The sequence below is a fragment of the Neltuma alba genome, unplaced genomic scaffold (genome assembly GCF_004799145.2).
Source record: "Neltuma alba isolate B1F8T4 unplaced genomic scaffold, ASM479914v2 tig00004876_pilon, whole genome shotgun sequence".
Classification (NCBI taxonomy): Eukaryota; Viridiplantae; Streptophyta; class Magnoliopsida; order Fabales; family Fabaceae; genus Neltuma; species Neltuma alba.
Window position 1 is genome coordinate 23,186 of NW_021633894.1, and position 20,785 is coordinate 43,970.

Below are 20,785 nucleotides of genomic sequence, written 5' to 3' on the forward strand. Positions count from 1 at the left end.
CCAACTTCTTCAATGCACAGGTCAATAAAAACCTTTGTGGTTCTTATATCCCATGAAGCTTTGCTAGTTTGTTTACTCATTATACTATAGACCAATTACAACACTTTAGTCATCACAAGTTCAACCCAAAAAGCATGCCATTCAGTCCAAGAGATATGATATAACAAGTATAGTATTTAACAAGTTTGAGTATGAGGGGCATCATCAAGGCCTGTTTGACTTCAACCAAAGGATCTTACTCAACCAAAAGTGTTATACTGTTATGTAAACCATAGAAGCAGGAAAATCCATAGAAGCAGGAATCCATATGCTACAATGAAAGCAAGACCGAAAATATGACTTCATTTAGCATGTTTGATTTTTGAGACATTGTGGGTCATTTAACATCATCAAGAAATAAACACAGCTGAAAACCAAACACTGCTACTGGGTAACAATCCTAGATATTTCATTTCTTGTAGTACTGGCTTTTATTTCAGAATCAGTGAAAATAAAAAGTCCAGCAAGTAACGAAATAGATCAAAATGTCAAATAATCAGGAAAGTTTGTTATTATTTTCATAATACTAATAAGCCGCCCCCAACACCAGTCCGGTCCCATTTTGATCTTTTTTTTCGTGTTTTCCATGAGGCATCTTCTTCACGCCTTTGAGTTTGGACACCGGAAAAAATCAAACAGGACCAGTCGACCGGAAAAAAAAAAAAACAGGACACCGGCGGTAATGGCTAATCGAACTCCACCCAGAAATGATCAGATAAATGAACAAGTCATCTTCATTGCATCAGATCAGAAATGAAGGGGAGAAGTTACCTGACCGGACGAAATGCACACCGCAGCTATCAGAAATTCGATCCGAATGATCTTGTGTTGCCAAGCCGATGAACACCTCACCAGGGCCGAAATTCACGAGCTCAACACGATCTCACCTGTGGCCAGAAGTTCGGTCAAAGGCGACGGCAAAGGAATGGGAGAAGAGGCAGAGTATTTCGGTGCTATCTCACCTGTGCCTAGAAGCTCGGTCGAAGGCGACGGGTGGAAGAAGCTCGGTCGAAGGCGACAGGCGACGGGTGGAAGAAGCTCGGTCGAAGGCGACAGGCGACGGGTGGAAGAAGCTCGGTCGAAGCTCGGTCGAAGGCGACAGGCGACGGGTGGAAGAAGCTCGGTCGAAGCTCGGTCGAAGGCGACAGGCGACGGGTGGAAGAGGCTCGGTCGAAGGCGACGGGTGGAATGGGAGAAGAGGCAGAAGTTCGGTGCTATCTTCGACGACAGAATGGGAGAAGAGGCAAAAGATCGGTTGAAGGCGACGGATGGGAGAAGAGGCAGAGTAATTTCTCACCGTTGGAGCTTCTGACAGGACCAATTATTACTCCATCCGACCAATTATTACTCCATCCGATCAGACATTTGCATTCCAGAAGCTACAAATTTTCGCTTACCGGAAACCTTGGTTTTGCTGGCCAAAACCAAGGTTTTGACTGAAACCTTGGTTTAAAAAAAAAAAGGGGTGTTTGGCAATCAGCTTTTCTAAACCAAGGTTTGGGGTCCAGAAGCACTTCTGGCTCATTTGCCAAACACCCCCTTAAAGTATTTGTGAGTTTATTAGACTTATGGCTACAACAATAGGAAAATTAAAGTGAGAGACAATGAGACATGACTTCGCACGTTGACTTGGTAAACATAGACTTTTATTAAAAAAAATTGAATTAGTTATTTGTAATAAATAAGTATTGTTTTTTTAAATATATTTATTAATCAAGTATATTGGTTATAATTACTATTATATTGAAAAAAATACATAAATATAAGAGATAAAATAGACTGAGGTATCAAAATAAAAGTTAAGGATCGGAGCTAGGGTATCATTGCACATTAATGTGAAAATAGCCACTGGCCGTTGGGATGCGTTCTCCAGAAGGAGGAAGGAACGGCCCAGATTCTTAGCAGTGCATCTTATCCATCTATAAGATGCAGACGAAAAGCCATAAAAAAGAAAAAATCAAAGTATTGTATCAGTGAGAAACGCCATCGGTGAGATCAAATGGGATCCGTGCTGGTGACGATGAGAAGGCGTCTGGGGATGGTGGGGGAGGACGAAGCTAAGGGGATGGTGGGGGAGAACGAAGCTAAGGGGATGGTGGGGAAGAACGACGCTCAGGCTCAGGAGCCTGCTCAGGTTCGGGCTCAGGCTCGGACTCAGGCTCAGGAGCCTGCTCAGGCTCGGGCTCAGGCTCGGACTCAGGCTCAGGAGGCTCAGGCCAGCGGATCAGCCGAAGGCTACAACAGTGGAACCCAGGCCCAGGCTCAAGGCAGCAGATCAGGCGTTCAAAATATCGGAGACGTCACCTACAACAACGGCCCTAATTGCGGCAACCGTTATGAGTCTCCTTCCTACCACATCGCCGGCGGCGGCAAGCTTGTTCACAACGGTGGCATTACATAAGGCAACGGCAACGGAAGCATTGTCAACAATGGAAGCCCTCTTCCTTCCAACCAAAACCTATATTGGTGGTTTATTTCCATATTAATAAGAACTGTGTGATATTATAGAAAGGGTGGTGCGGCTGTGAGCTAGACCTTTAATTGCTGGTTTGCTTTTTAATTGTAGTGTGTACAAGACATGTAATTAGGGGGTTCTTCAACCCTCCTCTTTCATGTTATTATTACTAACAATAATATATTGTTTTTTCCTTTTGGTGAGTTTGGTGGGTTAGGTTGTATGATAGGTTTTTTTTGAGTGTTTGTTTCTGGCCCCCGGGCTATTAGTGGTTGTGACTTTTTTTGACTGTTAATAAATGGACTTTTTGCTCCAAAAAAAAAATATCGTTTCAGTCAAGGTTTCTCTTCAATTGTTTTTAGGTGATATGTTATCAAACATATGCGAATTATTATGCTTTTGTGTGCTGCATCACCCATACAGGATAAAGTATGTTGCTGCTGTGCATTATGTGATTTATATACCTTTAGGAATTTGTTGCCACTCATGTTAATTTTGAACGTGAATTTTTCTGTTGCTTGCAGGTGCAACTTCCTTTTGAACAATGTGAGTGACAAAATTTTGCTTTTGACAAAAAGAAGGGAAAAATACTTTGTTGTTGGTGCTGTTCGATTTGTTCGTACTATCCTCTCTCGTCATGTGCGTCTTAATATCTGCACTAATCAAATGTTCAATGAATTTTAGGGAAATGCAGAATGTATGGTGGTGGAGTTGAGAAGCAAGTGTTTGTTAATTTTAATGGTCCATTGATCCCCAAGTTCATGTTAGGGTAAGATTACTGATGGTTTTTTTAATGGACACTTAGGTGATATGTTATGCCAAAATCTTGCGGTGAGCAGTAGGGTATCCAAGTTTCAAAATTGAGTAGTAATGGGGTGCTTACTCAGTATTTATGTGCTTGTTTGGGATCACAATTGGACACCTCAAAGGCACTTATTCACATAATTTGAAACAAACCTCTCACATACTTACCTCATATTTCATTAATTATGATTGCAAAGTTGATTATGAAGAATTCGTCTGCCATTCCAAACAAGCACTATGTAGATTGGCTCTCCAACCTCAATAGTTAACTTTTGGGGGAGGGTTTCTCATTTTACTTGAGTACCTATCAATTGTTATCAAAGTTGATGGACATTGGTTCTGGAAAGGGTTGCCTATTGAGGGTTTTAACCATTGGAGGATTTAACTAACAAGGAAGATGAGTGAAGTGTTGTAGATTCTATTGGGATGCCTAAATCTCACATAAAGTAGCATAGGACCCTCAATAGGGTGTTCAAGTAGGCTCTCCACTTTTATGGGTAGCTTTTGGAGGAGGGTTAGTGTTAAGAATGGTTTGAATTTGTTTAGTGTCCTATATTTCCTTTTGTTTCCATGTTATTCTGGTTTTGCTGCCATTTTCTGCTGGCTGACCCCCTTTAAGCATTTTGCTTAACATTTTGGAGTGTTGACCTGCAGGACGAGCATCTGATAAATAATTTTGTTAGGAACAACCTTCTCAAACCAATTGTAGATGCTTTTGTTGACAATGGCCATCGCTACAATCTGCTAAACTCTGCAGTTCTAGAACTTTTTGAGTATATCCGGAAGGTTCTTTCTTTTATACCTATGTACTGTGCATCTTAAATGTCTGAAGCAATTATGTACTGATAACATTGTATGCTGCAGGAGAATCTAAAATTGTTGGTGAGATATTTAGTTGATTCTTTCTGGGCTCAGCTTGAGAAATTTGAGTATTTGGCTTCCATTCAATCACTGAAAGTAAAATATGAGTAGGTATTTTCCTTGCTCTTGCTCCTGGTTTTGGCGCATATGTTGCTCGTCCTAGATATAAGAGTGCTAGTAATTACTCCCTCCGTTCCTTATTATAAGAGACATTTGATGTTTATAGCATGTTCCTATATATAAGAGACACTTAAAAGTTGTCTCTATTTTTTTGTGTTGATTTCCTATTTTATCCATATTTATTGTCTCTAACTCACACTCTCTCTCCATTCCCCTTCTCTTTCTTTCAATAATTTAATTGTTCTCTCTCATACTCTCTCTCCTTATTAATGAGGGCATTTTTGGAAAAGAAATTATATTTTTTATACATTGATTGTTCTTAACTAATTTTAACTGCTTTTTTGATCAACGTAATTCGGTTATTCGTCTCTTATAATAAGGAACGGAGGGAGTAATGAATAAGGTTTTGAGTATTGATATATGACAAATACTCCAACATGATGTAATTTCGAATGCGAAGAAAAATAAAGTGTCTGCAGTTTGAGTGTCTTTAAGATACGAATATAATCCACGCAAAATCCCTCTTTTATTTCTATTTTTTCCAGCTCTCGACATGTGGTCTATAGATGATCTGCTTGTCTTGTCCAACCTTTGTTAGCAAATCGGACCATTTTTAGCACGAAGGCACCTGTGCCAACTGGCTCAGCCTCCTCGCAAATTAATTATAGGAAAAATGATATTGAGGTCCCATGCAACACAAAACACTACAAAAAAGTTCCAAGAAATTTGGGAAGGATTCTGAAGTCCTGAAAAAACTTAAGTGCAATTTGGTGAATTGTAAAAAGACGTTTTTGCCCCTAGTGAGATGCATCCACACTAACTGAAAGCTGTCCTGTTTTAGTCTGAAAATTGACACTCCATACGTAGGAAGCAAGAGGGAAAAAACCCAAATTTCATTATGCTTCTTCCCCCATTCCCATATGAAAATCTCATCCACTCCATTGATGTTAATTATTGGCAAAAATCGCTTGTGTTTTTGGTTTGGTGTGTGTTTGCTGATTCAAGTTGGGGTTTTATTATAGGTGCATAGGGTGATTATAGGTGTTCTATTTCTGGGTATATTGTGGGTGGGTTGAAGGTGGGCTTGCTCTGTCTAGGCCTTTGTCGAGCTAAATCATTCCTATCTGGAATATTAGATCTTAATGGAGCAGCATGAGCAGGCTTCTATTGCTACGCAACAATGGAGCAGGATCAAACCTAAGAGAATTAGGTGAGGCCTAAGAGAGCAAGTCTGGCTATGAACGAGATTTAACGTTGGTGGTTCAGGGGGAATTGATGAGAAAGATGAAGGTTGGTCTGATTAGAAATCCTTACTACAAAATAGGAAAATATGTTATCAATATGGACCGCGATAGTTGTCAATATAGTTCATTGACTTGTCAATAGTAACAACATTGTACAGATTTACATTAACTGATTTTTTAAATTTTTTACACAAAAGCCATGACCTTCTGTACTCTTGACTCATTAGTAAAGGTCACAAAAAGAGGACGAAGAGGCAACAAAGAAGGGTGAGTAGTTACATGAGGCAAAAGAAAAAAAAAGAAAAAAAAACCATTTTGATCCTCGACAAATAATGGCAAAAGAATTTTTTCATAAATAGAAGTAACATAAATTTTTTTTTGTAGATGTCACAACACATAAAAATAATTAGTTTGATACTAGATACATGCAACTATATGTTTTTTTAATAGGTTATAAAATCACTGTAATTACATGTATATGAAGTTGTAAATGAAAGTTAGTTGTGTATTACATTCTGATGCATAGTTTGTCATTATTCGCATCTTTTATTGTCAATATATGTTTTGTCACTTGTCACTCACTGTACCATCAGTTGTCAATTAATGTGCTGATATAAATTTTAAAAAAATGATTTTTGTTATATAATGTTATACAGCGTCATACAATATCACTAATTCCTCAAAACTAATCAATTTTTTATAATATGATGTAGAATAGTTATTAAAAGTCAATCATCACTGATATGAAGTCATAAAATCACTTGTCATAAACAAAATATTCACTTGTTAATGGTTTTAGTGTAACTTGACATGTTAGATGCTGCTGTCATTTCAGTTGTTATTACCTGCACCTTGCATTGTCATTGGACCTGTTATGACTTGTCAATGGAGCACTGTGACTTGTCAATTAATTTGTTGATGTAAGTTGTCAACAATATGAATTCAAGTTATATAACCTATTTTAGTACCATATGATATTTTCAGTTACTCTGTCATATTATATTTTGATTATATTGTCATATATAATCATTATTAATAAAATGTCAAGGTAGCACTATAACTTGTCAATGGTGGCACTATGACTTGTTAATAGTCGCACTATGACTTGTCAATGGTGGCACTGTAACTTGTTAATGGTAGTACTGTGGCTTGTTGTTCGTTAAATAATTTCTTGAAAGGGTTAGGTGCTGCGGTGAATATGATCAGGCGCCTCGGTGCCTTACACAAAATGACAGCTCCTTGGGATGGATGGGGGAGCCACGGCAAATTATCAATTGTCAATGATAGCATTCTAACTTGTCAATGGTGGCACTATGACTTGTCAATAGTAGTATTGTAACTTGCCAATAGAACACTATGACTTGCTAATAAAGGCACTGTCTCTTATCAATTGAACATAAATTTGAGTAACACCTTCTTCTTAATAATTATATTTTAATGCAAATATTACTTAACATTATAAATAAATGACACCTTCAGTTGTAAAAATTTTGAATATCAATTGTTAATATTCACACATTCATTTGTTATGAAATTGTTACATCACTTGTTATTAACTCCTGTTATATTACTTGTTATTTTGGATAACTCAGGTTGTTAATTTCTACATTGGGTGCTGTTGAGCTATACACAGCTGAGTATTTCAAAAGAAATAAGTTACTTTCTTTTTTAGCAATTGATGATATAATTTCCTTCAATTCTTCAGAACTTGTGCCTTCCTTTATATTTGTTATTCTTACACTACCTCCTACATATCTCATATCATCTTCTCCATTATTTATAAACTTTCCCCCTATGTGAATAAAGCAAAATAGATGCTTTCTAGATGTACTCGCCATCAATAATTTAAACCTGCATTGAGAATCATGCAACTGTCATTGACAAGTCAAGGAGCTATGTTGACAACTGTTGTGGCACACATTGACAACTATCGCAGCCTGATTGACAACACAATATCTCATTTCATGCTAAAAGTTTCTATCCACACTAACCTTCATCTTTTTCTTCTTTTGCCACTAAACTAACATCAGAACAGAGCAAAACCATTAACAAGTGAATATGTTGTTCATGACAAGTGATTTTATGACTTCATATCAGTGATGATTGACTTTTAATAACTATTCTTTATCACATTATAAAAAAATGGATTAGTTTTGAGAAATTAGTGATATTGTATGACGTTGTATAACATTATGTAACGAAAATCATATTTTTTTAAATTTATATTAGCACATTAATTGACAACTGATGGTGCAGTGAGTGACAAGTGATGAAGCATATATTGACAATGAAGGGTGCGGATGATGACAATTAACTATGCATCAGAATGTAATACACAGCTAACTTTCATTTACAACTCATATAAATGTAATTATACTGATTTAATAACCCACTAAAAAAAACATATAGTTACATGTATCCAGTATCAAACTAATTATTTTTGTGTGTTGTGACATCTACAAAAAAAATTTGTCACTTCTATTCACGAAAAAATTCTTTTGCCTTCATTTGTCTAGGATCAAAGTGATTTTTTTTTTCCTTTTGTCTCGTGTAACTATTCATCCTTCTTTATTGCCTCTTCTTCCTCTTTTATGGCCTCTACCAATGAGTCAAGAGTACAGAAGGTCATGGCCTTTGTGTAAAAAATTTAAAAAATCAGTTAATGTAAATCCGTACAATGTTGTTACTATTGACAAGTCAATGAGCTATATTGACAACTGTCGTGGTCTATATTAACTACATATTTTCCTATTTCGCAGTAAGGGTTTCTAACCACACCAACCTTCATCTTTCTCATCAATTCCCCCTGAACCATGCCCAGACAGAGCAAGCCCACCTTCAACTCACCCACAATATACCCAGAAACAAAACACCCATAATCACCCTACCCACCTGTAATAAAACCCCAACTTGAATGACCAAACACACACCAAACAAAAAACACAAGCGATTTTTGCCAATGATTGACATTAATGGAGTGAATGAGATTTTCATATGGGAATGGGGGAAAAAGCAGAATGAAGTTTGGGTTTTTCCCTCTTGCTTCCTACGTATGGAGTGCCGATTTTCAGACTGAAAAACAGGATAGCTTTCAGTTAGTGTGGGTGCATCTCACCAGGAACAGAGGTGTCTTTTTACAATTCACCAAATTGCACTCAAGTCCCTTTGGGACTTCAGAATTGTTACCAAATTTTCTGAAACCTTTTTGTAGTATTTTGTGTTGTATGGGACCTTAGTGTCATTTTCCCTTAATTATATGGATTATATATTGTGACGGCAATTATATTTATTTACATGACGCCGCCGACAGCTGATGCTTTTATAAGCCTCTAACCTCACTATTATGAAAATATTTAATCCCAAAGTGTATATATAATCAATCAAACTAATAATAATAATAATCACTAATTGACATTATTTTTTTTCTCTAACAATTGAGATTATCTATCCATGAATTATAAACACGGACACCGTGGCTCTTCCATTCTTTTTATTTTTTATTTAAATTTTCACATACTCTATTGAGCTCTACTTTATTAAATTCATTAAATGTGATTCAAATTAAAATTATTTTTCTAATTTTATTCATATTAAATGATGTTGTGGATGAGAGGAAAAAATGCAAGAAATTACATTGAACCATTAATTGCAAAAACAAAATTGATAAATAAGTATTATTTACTCTTCAAGTGACTTATATTTTTGATCAAACTATTCTTTTACAAGTGATTTATATTGAGGGCATTGGAGGAAGTATTAATTTCTTTTCAGTTTTTGCATATAAACTTACAAGACAACTATTTGTTTTGGAGTGGCTTTATTAATTAACAAATTAAACTCATGATGCAGTTAATTGACCTCGACATTAAAAAAAATTAATAGATGAAAATATAAACAACCGACGTTGCCAAGTGGTGTATATGTTAAAAAATCCGCATATTTAGGGGTATCAAATAAAGTAGGAAGCATGCGTTTGCTCCATTACATTATTGAGGCAATTCATTGCACTGAAAGTCCAAACACTCATTGCCAAAAAGACTACACTGAGTCACTAACCAACTCCAAGATGACTTTATCAAATTGGAGGTGGATGGTTTAGTCTTACCAAATGGAAGAAGTGGTTGTGGTGGTGTTGTTTGCAACAATCATGAACAATAGATAGGGGGTTTTAGCGGCAAGACTATCCCCGTATTGCTAGTTGTTGCTGAGCTTTTTGGCATGATTCATAGATTGCAACTTTGTTGGAGCAGAGACTATAGGAAGATAGCGATATACACTGATTGTGTTGAGGCCATGTCTTTGTTTTGTAGAGGCTGTGATGAAAATTACCCATTTAAAGATATTGTTAATGATGCTAAATTATTATTTCATAGGAACTAGGCTGTTGTCCCGATTCATACCACCAGTGAACAGATCCCCATGGCGGATCATTTAGCCAAACTCTCTCATTTGATGGAGAGTAACTTTTGTATTCTAGATCAACCACCTTCTATGAGGGAGGAGGAGGTTGAGATAGGAAACTAGGTTTTTGTTGGACTTTGTTTATAATGCTTTGTAATCCAGTACTGATTAAAAAAAAAGATGGGAAATGATATAATTAATGTGCACATTGTATTTTTTTAATACCATGATGATGTCGTTTTATTATGAGAGCCCCCTATAAGCAGCCCTGAGTTGTTTCAATCCATAGGACTTACAAGTTTGGTCAATCTGAATTTATACTAAGGGCATTGGAGGAAGAATCAATTTCTTTTCAGTTTGTGCATATAAACTTACAAGACAACTATTTGTTTTGGAGTGGCTTTATTAGTTAACAAATTAAACTCATGATGCAGTTAATTGACCTCAACATTAAAAAAAATTAATAGAAATGAAAATATAAACGAGTGACGTTGCCAAGTGGTGTATATGTTAAAAATGATCCGCATATTTGTTTTTTTGACCGGAAAAAAAAGATCCGCATATTCTGGGGTATCAAATAAAGTAGGAAGCATGCGTGTGCTCCGTTGCATTATTGAGGCAATTCATTGCACCAAAAGTCCAAACACCCGTTGTGAAAAAGACTACATTAGCGAACTCCAAGATGACTTATCAAATTGGAGGTGGATGGTTTAGCCTTACCAGGTGACTTTGTTAACTTGTAGATTAGCTTAGGAATTATAATATAAAAGGGCTCTTTTGTAAATCAACCTAGGTTAGATTACTATACTACATTTTAGTTTAATCTAGTTTTTTTTGAAGAGCCCCCACGACAAGGTTTTTTTCACTATTCATTTTGAAGTCAAAGAAAGGACATCAAAATCCTGGGATCGTAGAAATTGAAAAAAGTTGAGTCTTAATTTGAAATGATTTGATTGAGTCTTAATTTGAAATAATTTGATAAGATTATCAATACTGATCTCTAGCTAATTTTATACGCAGAATATGCATTCATTTGTATCGTTTACTTGGATAACTTAAAGCATTTATGAGTTTATTAGACTTATGGCCACATCAATAGGATATAGGACATGGTAGGATTAATAATGAAGGGGCGGAAGACATGATATTTACCCCGACAACTTACCAAGTGAAATCAAACAGGAAAAGGGTGAGATATTTTGAAAGGCATTAATAATTGAAGTGAGAGAAATAAGACATGACTTGGCACGTTGACCAATGTGCCAATAGCCACTGGCCATAAAAAGCAGGCGACGCAAGCGAGACGAGCAAACCCATCGGAAAAACAAGGAAACTCTACAATATCAGATAATCACTGAGATCAAATGGAGTCGCCTCCTAAACCCAGCAAGGCAGCCGGCAGCTACAACATTGGAACTCAAGGCTCATTCAGTAACACAGGATCAGGCGTTCAAAATTTCGGAGACGTCACCAACAACAACGGCCCTTCTTCCGGCAACCGTTACAATTCGACTGGCCAACCCAACATCAGCAACGTTGTTCACAAAAGTGATGGCAACGGCCGCGGAAGCACCGTGAAAAATGGAGGCAAAGGAAGCACTTTGAAAATGGAACGCTAATTAACTCATAATGGTGATCTATCTATCTATCTTTATTACTAAGAGAATCAATGAGAACTGTATGATCTGCTAGCTAGTATTGGCCCTTTAATTACTATGGTTTGATCCTTAATTATTAGATGTATAGTGTGTGCACGGTATGTAATCAGGAGACTATTCATCATGATGATCCGCCTCTAAATATTCAGTTGTAAGGTTTCAATTGTTTAAAGGGCCCTCTGCTGCATGAGATCAGCCTTATGCATGTGATGTGAAGGATCTCATCAACGGGGAGAACTTCATTAGTAAATCAAATGGTATGTCGGAAAACGGGTGCTCATATGAGTAATTAATAATTGTTAAAAATATTATCTTCAATATTTAGTAGATTAAATTAATATCAATAAGAGGTTCATCCTAGCTAGTTAGTACTATTTCGGTTCTAATTATAACATTTTGTTTGTAGACTACAAATAAGATTTTATAATTAGGACCGGGAGTAGTAGTAATGGACTCTGAAGTAGGAGTTTATCAAAAATTCTAGGTTGTAGAAAATATGTAGGAAATTATGCAAGTCCTAGGTTGATTTCTTGAGAAGCTAAGATTCTTTGAAAATCAGTTAACACAATCTTCAATAAATTATCTCTGAAGGCATATTCAGATTTTTCTTCTAATATAAACAAACTAAATCTTGATACTAAACAGCATCCATAAGTTTTAATCAACTTAGTCACAAATCTGAGTTGAACAAATCAAAAATCACAAACTGAATCTACTCTGAAACAAAGAGTATTAGACACCTAAACACATAGCAAATTCAAAATCCTGATTCAACAATCACAAAGAAAGTATAGAAACTCAGCTAATAAGATCAGGAATCACAGGTTCTGAACAGAGCCGAGTATTTCCAAATCTAGAAAAATAATATGAGCAAACTCCTTTTTAAGCTCCATGACTTAGGCTTCGGTTAATCTCCAAAAGAAGAAGAAGATTTACCTCCTCATGGTTGCAAGTGTCGCTTTAGTAGACTCTGAAATTTGTTTCGCCATTGACGAACCAGTGCGATGGAAGGCTTGGCAGAGAAAGCAAGAAAATCCGAGAGAAGGAGAGAGAAAAAGTGAGAATGAAGTCAAGAAGTGTCGACGTCCCCCCCCCCCCCTTTTTTTTTAATAACTAACAGGAATCCTCACATCAAACCGTCGCTTATACCTATGCGATCAGCACGCAAAATATCCGAAAGAGCATTAGGAGCAGAAGTCACCATATGAAATCCATTAAACGCCATAAGCCCCTCCTTTGCAAGATAGTCAGCTGCCGTATTATGCGCCCTACTCACATGCTGAAAATGAACGTCCCAGTCCCAATGAACCATCTGGTGGATCTCCTTAATAATGTCGTAATCAGCATGGTGTTCTTCCGGATGGGTGGAGATCAAATCCATAGCATTACTAGAGTCAGATTCCAGTATAATTCGACGATAGCCGCTGTCCCAAGCAAGTTTAAGCCCAAGCAGGCACGCCCATAGCTCTGCATGGAGTGCATCACCATTATCAAGTTTGTGAATAAATCCACAAACAAATTGTCCAGTCGCGTTCCTCAGTAGACCACCACATGCACAGGCCATGTGAAGAGAAGAAAAAGCTCCGTCAACATTCAACTTGATCCACCCTTGTGCTGGGGGTTGCCAACTATGATTACTAGAGTGTAGACTTAATAGTGTCGACGTCCCCTTTTCTTTTGAATAATATGTATATTATATTCATATCCTCATCCGGTCCCCGCTTCTTCTTTCTTTCCGTCCAACTCCAATTCATGGTCCAAGGCAAGAGTATTCCACTATTCCTCGTGTCTGAAACAATTTGCCCAGTTTGCCCCTACAAAAATTGCATATCTAAAACAATATTAAAACTCTCAAAATATCATTTTTTTCCTATTATTTTCAGTTAAAATTTCTCTAAACTCCCATAAATTTTATACAAGCAAAATATAATTAAGGAGTTCCATCAGGTAGTAATTAAAAGAGGCTATGACCACTTATACACGAAGTCACGGGTTCAAATCCGTAAATACAAATCATAAATATAAATAAACTCTCCCCTTCTGGCAAAAAATACAAAAGTAAAATCTCCCCATTTGAGTTTGTCAGCACTTGCATGAATGCAAAATTCACCATTATCTGATGCAATATTTATTTATTTATTTATTTTACTTGATCTAATCATTTTCGAAGAAAGGACATCAAAATCTTAGGGTCGTAGAAAGTGAAAAAAGTTGAGTCTTAATTTAAAATAATTTGATGAGATTATCATTTATCAATACCGATCTCTAGCTAATTTTTTACGCAGAATATGCATTCATTTGTATCGTTTACTTGTTTTTTTTTTTGGGGTCAAGTATCGTTTACTTGGAACTAACTTACTTAAAGTATTTATGAGTTTATTGGACCTATGGCCACATCAGTAGGATATAGGACATGGCAGGATTAATAGTGAAGGGGCGGAAAGCATAACATTTCGAGTGACACATGATACCTACCCTGACAACTTACCAAGTGAAATCAAACAAGAAAAATATAAGATATTTTGAAAGTAGGTGGTTTGATTTTTATTTTTATTTTAAATATAAGACTCTAATCTATTTTGTCTATCATAATTAGATTTTTTTTTCAAGTTAGTCTTTTTAACAATGATAGTTCTAACCAATACACTTGATTAACAAAGATATTTTTGGAAAGATAACATCTATTTATTACAAATAACTAACTTAACTTATTTTCTTAATCTCCTCAAATTAGTTAATTAGCTCTTATAATTAGAACTAGAGGTAGTAATTGATAATTGAAGTGAGAGACAATGAGACATGACTTCCCACGTTGACTTGGTAAACATAGAACGCTACTACTTTCGGTTTTATTTATAAAAGCTAGTTGACTGATTTAAGAAGATTACAAAAAGAAGTTAAGTTAGTTATTTGTAATAAATAAGTGTTGTCTTTCTTAAAATATACTACCTCCGGTCCTTAATATAAGATATTTTTTAACTTTTATTTTGGTTCTAAATATAAGACTCAATCTACTTTGTCTCTCATATTTATATATATTTTTTCCCAAAGTAGTCCTTCCAACAATAATAGTTCTAGCCAATACACTTTATTAGTAAGGATATTTTAGAAAAGATAACACTTATTTAGGATAAATAACTAACTCAATTTATTTCTTTAATTTTCTCAAATTAGTCAACTAGCTTTTATAATTAGACCGGAGGTAGTACTTATTAATCAAATATATTAGCCATAAACTATTATTGTTAAAATGACTATATTGGGAAAAATGTATAAATATGAGAGACAAAATGGATTGAGGTCTCATATTTAGGATCAAAATAAAAATTAAATAAGATTTTATATTAAAGATCAGAGCTAGTACATTATTGCACATTAATGTGAAAATAGCCACTGGCCATTAATAATAAGCTTCGGATGCGTTCCCTCAGGGGAGGAAGGAACGGTCCAGATTCTTAGAAGTTCATCTCTTGCTTGGTTGGAGGGAAGGGTGGGGGATGGAAGGGAAAAATGAATCCCTCCTCTTATTTAGTTAAAAATTTTAAGAAGAGGGGAAGTCAAAATGTTCTCTTTCCTTCCACCCTACCTCCCTCCATTTTAACTCCTTTTAAATTGAGAGTTTTTAGAGGGAAACTAAATTTTTAGACCATTATACTCTTATAATATCTTTCATATTTTAGTATCACCCATAAAATATATCATTATAGTATTTATTTTAAATAAAAAATATATTATCCTAAGAAAAAAAATATAACAATTGTGGTCAATCATGAATCTGCTCTTGGGAACAGCATGAAGCTGATAACTTCCTTAATATTAGCACTATATGGTCTAACCTAAAGTTGGGAAAAGCAGATTGTGGAGTGGAGGGAGAACTGTTATTTAGGTCTTTTTCGGTTGTGGAAACACACAACATTGCTCAGGTTTGGACAGAAATAACTGTAACTCAAAGCTAAGCCTGAAGATACAGACTATGCTAAAATTTTCCTGACATTGAAATAGCGTTTTTAATAACATTATACTTAATTAGTCGGAAGTGGGATGATACGATGTCATGACTGTTCATTTATTGAACTGATAAAAGCACTACTTTACAATTTAGTAGTTGTTGGACAGTAGTCAAATCAGTAATAATCAAATGTACGTATTATAAATTAAAATTAAGGGCGCACACCCACGTATGATTTAAAATCTATTATAACCGATAAGAACATGGTTTTTATTTGCAGTTGAATTTGATTCTCAAATGACGTAGGAAGACAATAGCATATAAAAAGAGCATATATGTCAAAATCTGAGGGGTGTTGTTACGGTGTCTATTTGCATGATACAGGTAAAATGGATGAAATATGATTTAGGGTGATTTACTTATTTTTAGAACACAACATGCTTTAGGTACACTGGTTTGGCCATCTTTTTCTATGGCATTGACTCTGATTTTCACTTTTCTTTATAGAGTTTGGCTTCTAATTAGTTGAAGGGAGCTACAAAAGATTTGTTCCAGTACCGCCAATGCCCATAAGCTTGTCGTGTTAGACAGAAGTCGGAGTAATGCAATATTTTGTTTGATTCTGCAGATTCAAAACACGAATGTAGAAGTACTTTGGTTTAACAAGTTTCTGAATTTATGCAGGCGACGGCCAGAGGGGAAGAAGGTATGACACTTTTTTGTTTGCTGCAGCCCAAACTGTGGCCACCGGTGGAGAGATTGAAAATGTTACCCTCTCAAATCGAGGTTGGAGATCTAACATATCACTCTTGTTTGTTGCCATGTAAAACTTGGTTGATGAGAGGAAATTCATTCTCAAGTATTGGGGGCTTTTAACTGCACTTCCCAGAACAAATCGTTCAGCCATATGATGCTTTATCGACAAATATTGAAAACCTTTTGTATGTGAATAATTTTATCGTAAATGCTGACTAAATCAAAATAGACAACAGATTATGATATATGAAACTGGAGGTGGTATTCGGGAGAGGATATATGGCAAGAACTCTTTCTGCTCATCGTTCTTTTCTCTTCTCAAACTCCCAAGTTTTCAGAACTGGAGGAGGGAAGTCTAAAGATAAATATAAAATGGTACTCCTCCGTTCCTTATTATAAGAGACAAATAACCGAAGTACGTTGATCAAAAAAAACAGTTAAAATTGGTTAAGAACAGTTAATATGTAAAAAGTATACTTTTTTCCAAAAATACCCTCATTAATAAGGAGAGAGAGCATGAGAGAAAACAATTAAATTATTAAAAGAAAGAGAAGAGAAGTGGGAAGGAGAGAGAGTGTGAGTTGGAGATAATAAATATGGGTAAAATAGGAAATCAACACAAAAAAGTAGAGACAACTTTTAAGTGTCTCTTATATATAAGAACATGCCATAAGCATCAAATGTCTCTTATAATAAGGAACGGAGGAGTACTAAATAAGGTACAAGTTACTGAAAGATCAGTTTAGCTAGTAGAGAATATCATTAACTTAGTTACCCAGAAGCACTTGCTGAGATAAATTATCACAAACGCAGCAGAGATTTTCTGGGCCTTTTCTCTGACAAGTGAGTAGTACATGGTGTTTATTTATAATATAGTTACTTTAAGCACCTAGAGTAGTAACTGGTATGGGATCACTTAATGAGGCTGGGAGCCTTGAGAACTCCATTACCATCGCCATGGATTTGATGTTGGTGTCGTTGCTTAAACCAATAAGCTTTTGATTATGCCGGTTGAGGGGAGCAGGTGAAGATGGTGGCGAGCCGCTATTCAGTATTTTGGGAATGGATTGAGGTTGAGGTTCTACAGCATGTTTGCTCTGAGGATCACCACCATCTATGAAGTCGGCTAACCCTAGAACCAAACGTGCCATTACGGAAACACGTTTATGCACAACTTCTCTGGGTTTTCCTTGCTGCGCTGCACGCACTACCTTGTAAGGGAGTTGGCCCCTTTTATATATAGAGGGCCAAAATCAGATCTTCACTGCATGTCATATGGCTTGAATACGAAGCTAAGTCCGCAAGTTGCCTCTTGGAAGCAGATTCTGTAATTGATAATGATAAGAGTTTTTTTGACCTGAATCGATAATGATAGGTTCGTTATGATAGTTTCGCAGTGGCGTATCAACGTGGCACGAAAAAGCATTGGACAATATATATGTTGTTTTCGAAATATCTAGGTATCGATGTTTCAAGCATATGCTGTGATTAAACTGAATTCTCTCTCTTTTTTTTCTTTTTTCTTTTTCCTTGTTCGAATGATTTGTATTGAACTACTGATCATCTTATAAATTTGAGTATCTCTTACAGGATATGTTCCATCTAGGTTGAAAAACTTGGTTAAGGAATTTTGATCAGAACTTAATAAACGTTCAAGACTTTAAGTTATGTGACGGGGACAGAAAGCCTAGTTAAACAATACATTTTAGAAGAATCAAAAGCAAATAAATCGTTTAAGCGATGACTTCATATTACTGGCATTATTGAATCGTCTTGTCGTTTTATTTGCACCATAAGCGATGAATGCATGTCGTTTTGGAACCAAGACGATCATATGTTAATGGTCCCAACGAGCACGCGGAGTGTCTCTCTTAATCTCGCCATTATCAGGTCGGTACCTTCATACAAAATTTATAAAGAAAAATTGCAGTATTTAATTTACTATTTAGTATTATCTTTTATTTTACTAAAATTATATAATATAGTTAAGAGGATTATTTATATATAACTCAAAGTTTGAGGTTTTTTTTAAAAAAAAATGAAATTTAAAAGAATAGTCATATTTCAATAACAAAATAATTGATGCTGAGAAATAACTGCACAGAATAAACAAAGACATGCATCAATATTTGAGTATTCACCTCTTGTCTTGTTGGCGACCGAGAATGAATGGTGGGAAATACTACTAATTAAGAAGGAAAATGATATAAGAGATTATGAAAGTAGAGCGTGATAGATGATAAGAACCCATTGAATTGGTAAACGCTGCTTAAATTTTGTAGTGATTCATAATAAATATGAAAATGGCCCATAAGAATAGAAGGCCTGTATCAATGGAGATCGATCAGACACAACTCAGTCACTGTGCGTATATGTATACTCATATTATATCTTTAGCACTAACATAACATTCATGGCTTCGATCCGGCTTCGCTGCTGCTCCTATTAGCACTCTTCACAGCAAATCTTCGCATCACAGGTCCTCATCTGATTTCCAGGCTATTTTCTTGTAAGATTACTCCCTGCAACCATCAATATATATATATATATATATATAGATGTATGTATGCAACTCAGACAGCACAGAAATAAACATATGCATAGCAGGCTCGGTTGCAATTAAAGCTACATAGAGTCGAAGAAAATTCTAGCTAGTCTGTATGTTTGGCCTTTTGTAATATATATATATAGAGCCAAGTGATCAATATTCATGAAATTGTTCTAAGTATATAATGGTTTTTACTGGGGTATATATGCATATTAATTTCTCTTTTCTTTGAAACAGAATTAGATTAGAGCTAGAAATCAACATTGATATTAGTGGCCTAACTAAAAGCAAAGACTTGCTTACTCAGAAGAAGTTACAAACATTATCCAGTATTTGACATAATTAGGTAAGAAGTCCATTTCCTCGGGTAGTGATTGATTAAGCAAAAATTTGCGGCAAAGCAGGTGGCCAAATAGGTGTTTGCTATGGCACGCTGGGCAATGATCTGCCATCTGCTCGCGAGGTTGTGGATCTTTACAAAGCCAACAACATTAAGCTCATGAGACTGTACGATCCCAACCAAGAAGCTCTTGAAGCTCTCAGAGACTCTGGCATCAACCTCATGCTCGGCGTCCCAAACACCGACCTTCACCGGCTCGCCACGAACGCCGACGACGCCCGTGAATGGGTTGAAAACAGCGTTTCCAAATTCTACCCCTCCGTCAACATCAAATACATCGCCGTCGGAAATGAAGTGAACCCCGTCGACGGCGCCAACAGACAGTACGCCCCGCACGTCCTTCCGGCGATCCAAAATGTGTATCAAGCCATATGTGCGAGATGCCTTCATGAGAAGATCAAGGTCTCAACCTCCATTGACATGACCCTCATAGGAAACTCATATCCTCCCTCTCAGGGTAGCTTCCGAGATGACGTCAGATCATACTTCGATCCTATCATAGGCTACTTGGTGTCCGCAAAAGCGCCCTTATTCGCCAATATATACCCTTACTTCGCCTATTGTAGGAGCCGGCCAGGCGACATACCTCTGAATTATGCTTTGTTCACTGAACCAAGCGTGTTGGTTCAGGATGGCTCGAGAGGGTACCAGAATCTGTTCGATGCCATGTTGGATTCGTTGCATGCAGCTTTGGATGGCACGAGGATTGGACCGGTGAAAGTGGGTGTGTCGGAGAGTGGGTGGCCTTCCGTTGGTGAGGAACATGCCACTGAGTTGAATGCTAAGACGTACTTGCAGAATTTGATTCCTCATGTTAACACAGTTACTCCTATGAGGCCTGAACCTGTGGAGACATATCTTTTCGCTGTGTTCGATGAGAATAAGAAGGTGGGACAAGAGACAGAGAGACATTTTGGGCTCCTCTATCCCAACAAACAGAACAAGTACCCCTTTGGTTTTGGGGCACAAGAGTGCCCATAATATATATATGTGTTTGTGTACACACTCAGTTAAACAGCTCTTACATATTAAAGAGCCAGGTAGTACTGTTTAGTTGAAACGTTTGCTCTATAAAGAACTAATATTCAGTTAACGGTGAGTAATGATATAAGCACGGTATGGTCCTCTCTCTCTGAGATTTCGTTTTCGAATGATGAGCATATACGTCTTACGTTATAATTTATAAAATATTTGTTTTCCTCGCAAGTTAATTTTTGTATCTTGGAGTTCTAATTGATGTCTTCAATTTCTCTTTAAAAAATTGTAAGTGTGTTGTAATAAATTCGGTTACAATAATGCAAGCATCTAAGCATATACATTATAATATTCAAAAATTGATAAAAATGCTGTGAAAAGAAAGAATGAAATGGATGGCAGTTAAGCAAGTTAATTATACATCACATCTATAGATTAGTATAGTAGTGGTGGAGAATTTCAGTTTCGATTTTAAATTTCAATTTTCAAGTGTTAAAAAGGTATAATGGACGAAATAAAGCTGATACTTGAACACGGTGTGTGATTAGAATAGAAGGGGAAGTTTTGCAGCTAAT

At 36.2% G+C, this 20,785-nt stretch overlaps 1 protein-coding gene and 1 long non-coding RNA gene across 2 annotated transcripts; one reads left to right on the forward strand and one right to left on the reverse strand.

The window, feature by feature from the left end:
- Positions 1-13: 13 nt before the first annotated feature.
- On the reverse strand, positions 14-4,846 carry LOC114746066 (uncharacterized). The gene is made up of 3 exons (XR_003740246.1): positions 4,833-4,846; positions 245-257; positions 14-84 (listed from the first exon to the last, which is right to left on the reverse strand). It is a non-coding gene; the product is annotated as an uncharacterized LOC114746066 (long non-coding RNA).
- A 6,442-nt stretch (positions 4,847-11,288) lies between these two features.
- Positions 11,289-20,216, forward strand: LOC114746069 (glucan endo-1,3-beta-glucosidase, basic isoform-like). The gene is made up of 4 exons (XM_028934257.1): positions 11,289-11,511; positions 12,927-12,993; positions 18,714-18,766; positions 19,240-20,216. The coding sequence occupies exons 1-4, from the start codon at positions 11,289-11,291 to the stop codon at positions 20,214-20,216; spliced, it is 1,320 nt and encodes a 439-aa protein (XP_028790090.1).
- The last annotated feature ends 569 nt before the right edge of the window (positions 20,217-20,785 follow it).

Coding starts and splice junctions, on each gene's coding strand:
- LOC114746069 (XM_028934257.1), top strand. CDS start 11,289: ATGGAGTCGCCTCCTAAACCCAGCAAGGCAGCCGGCAGCTACAACATT. Junction 12,994..18,713: donor GAGTCAGATTCCAGTATAAT/TCGACGATAGCC, acceptor TGGCTTCGATCC/GGCTTCGCTGCTGCTCCTAT. Junction 18,767..19,239: donor AGCAAATCTTCGCATCACAG/GTCCTCATCTGA, acceptor GCGGCAAAGCAG/GTGGCCAAATAGGTGTTTGC.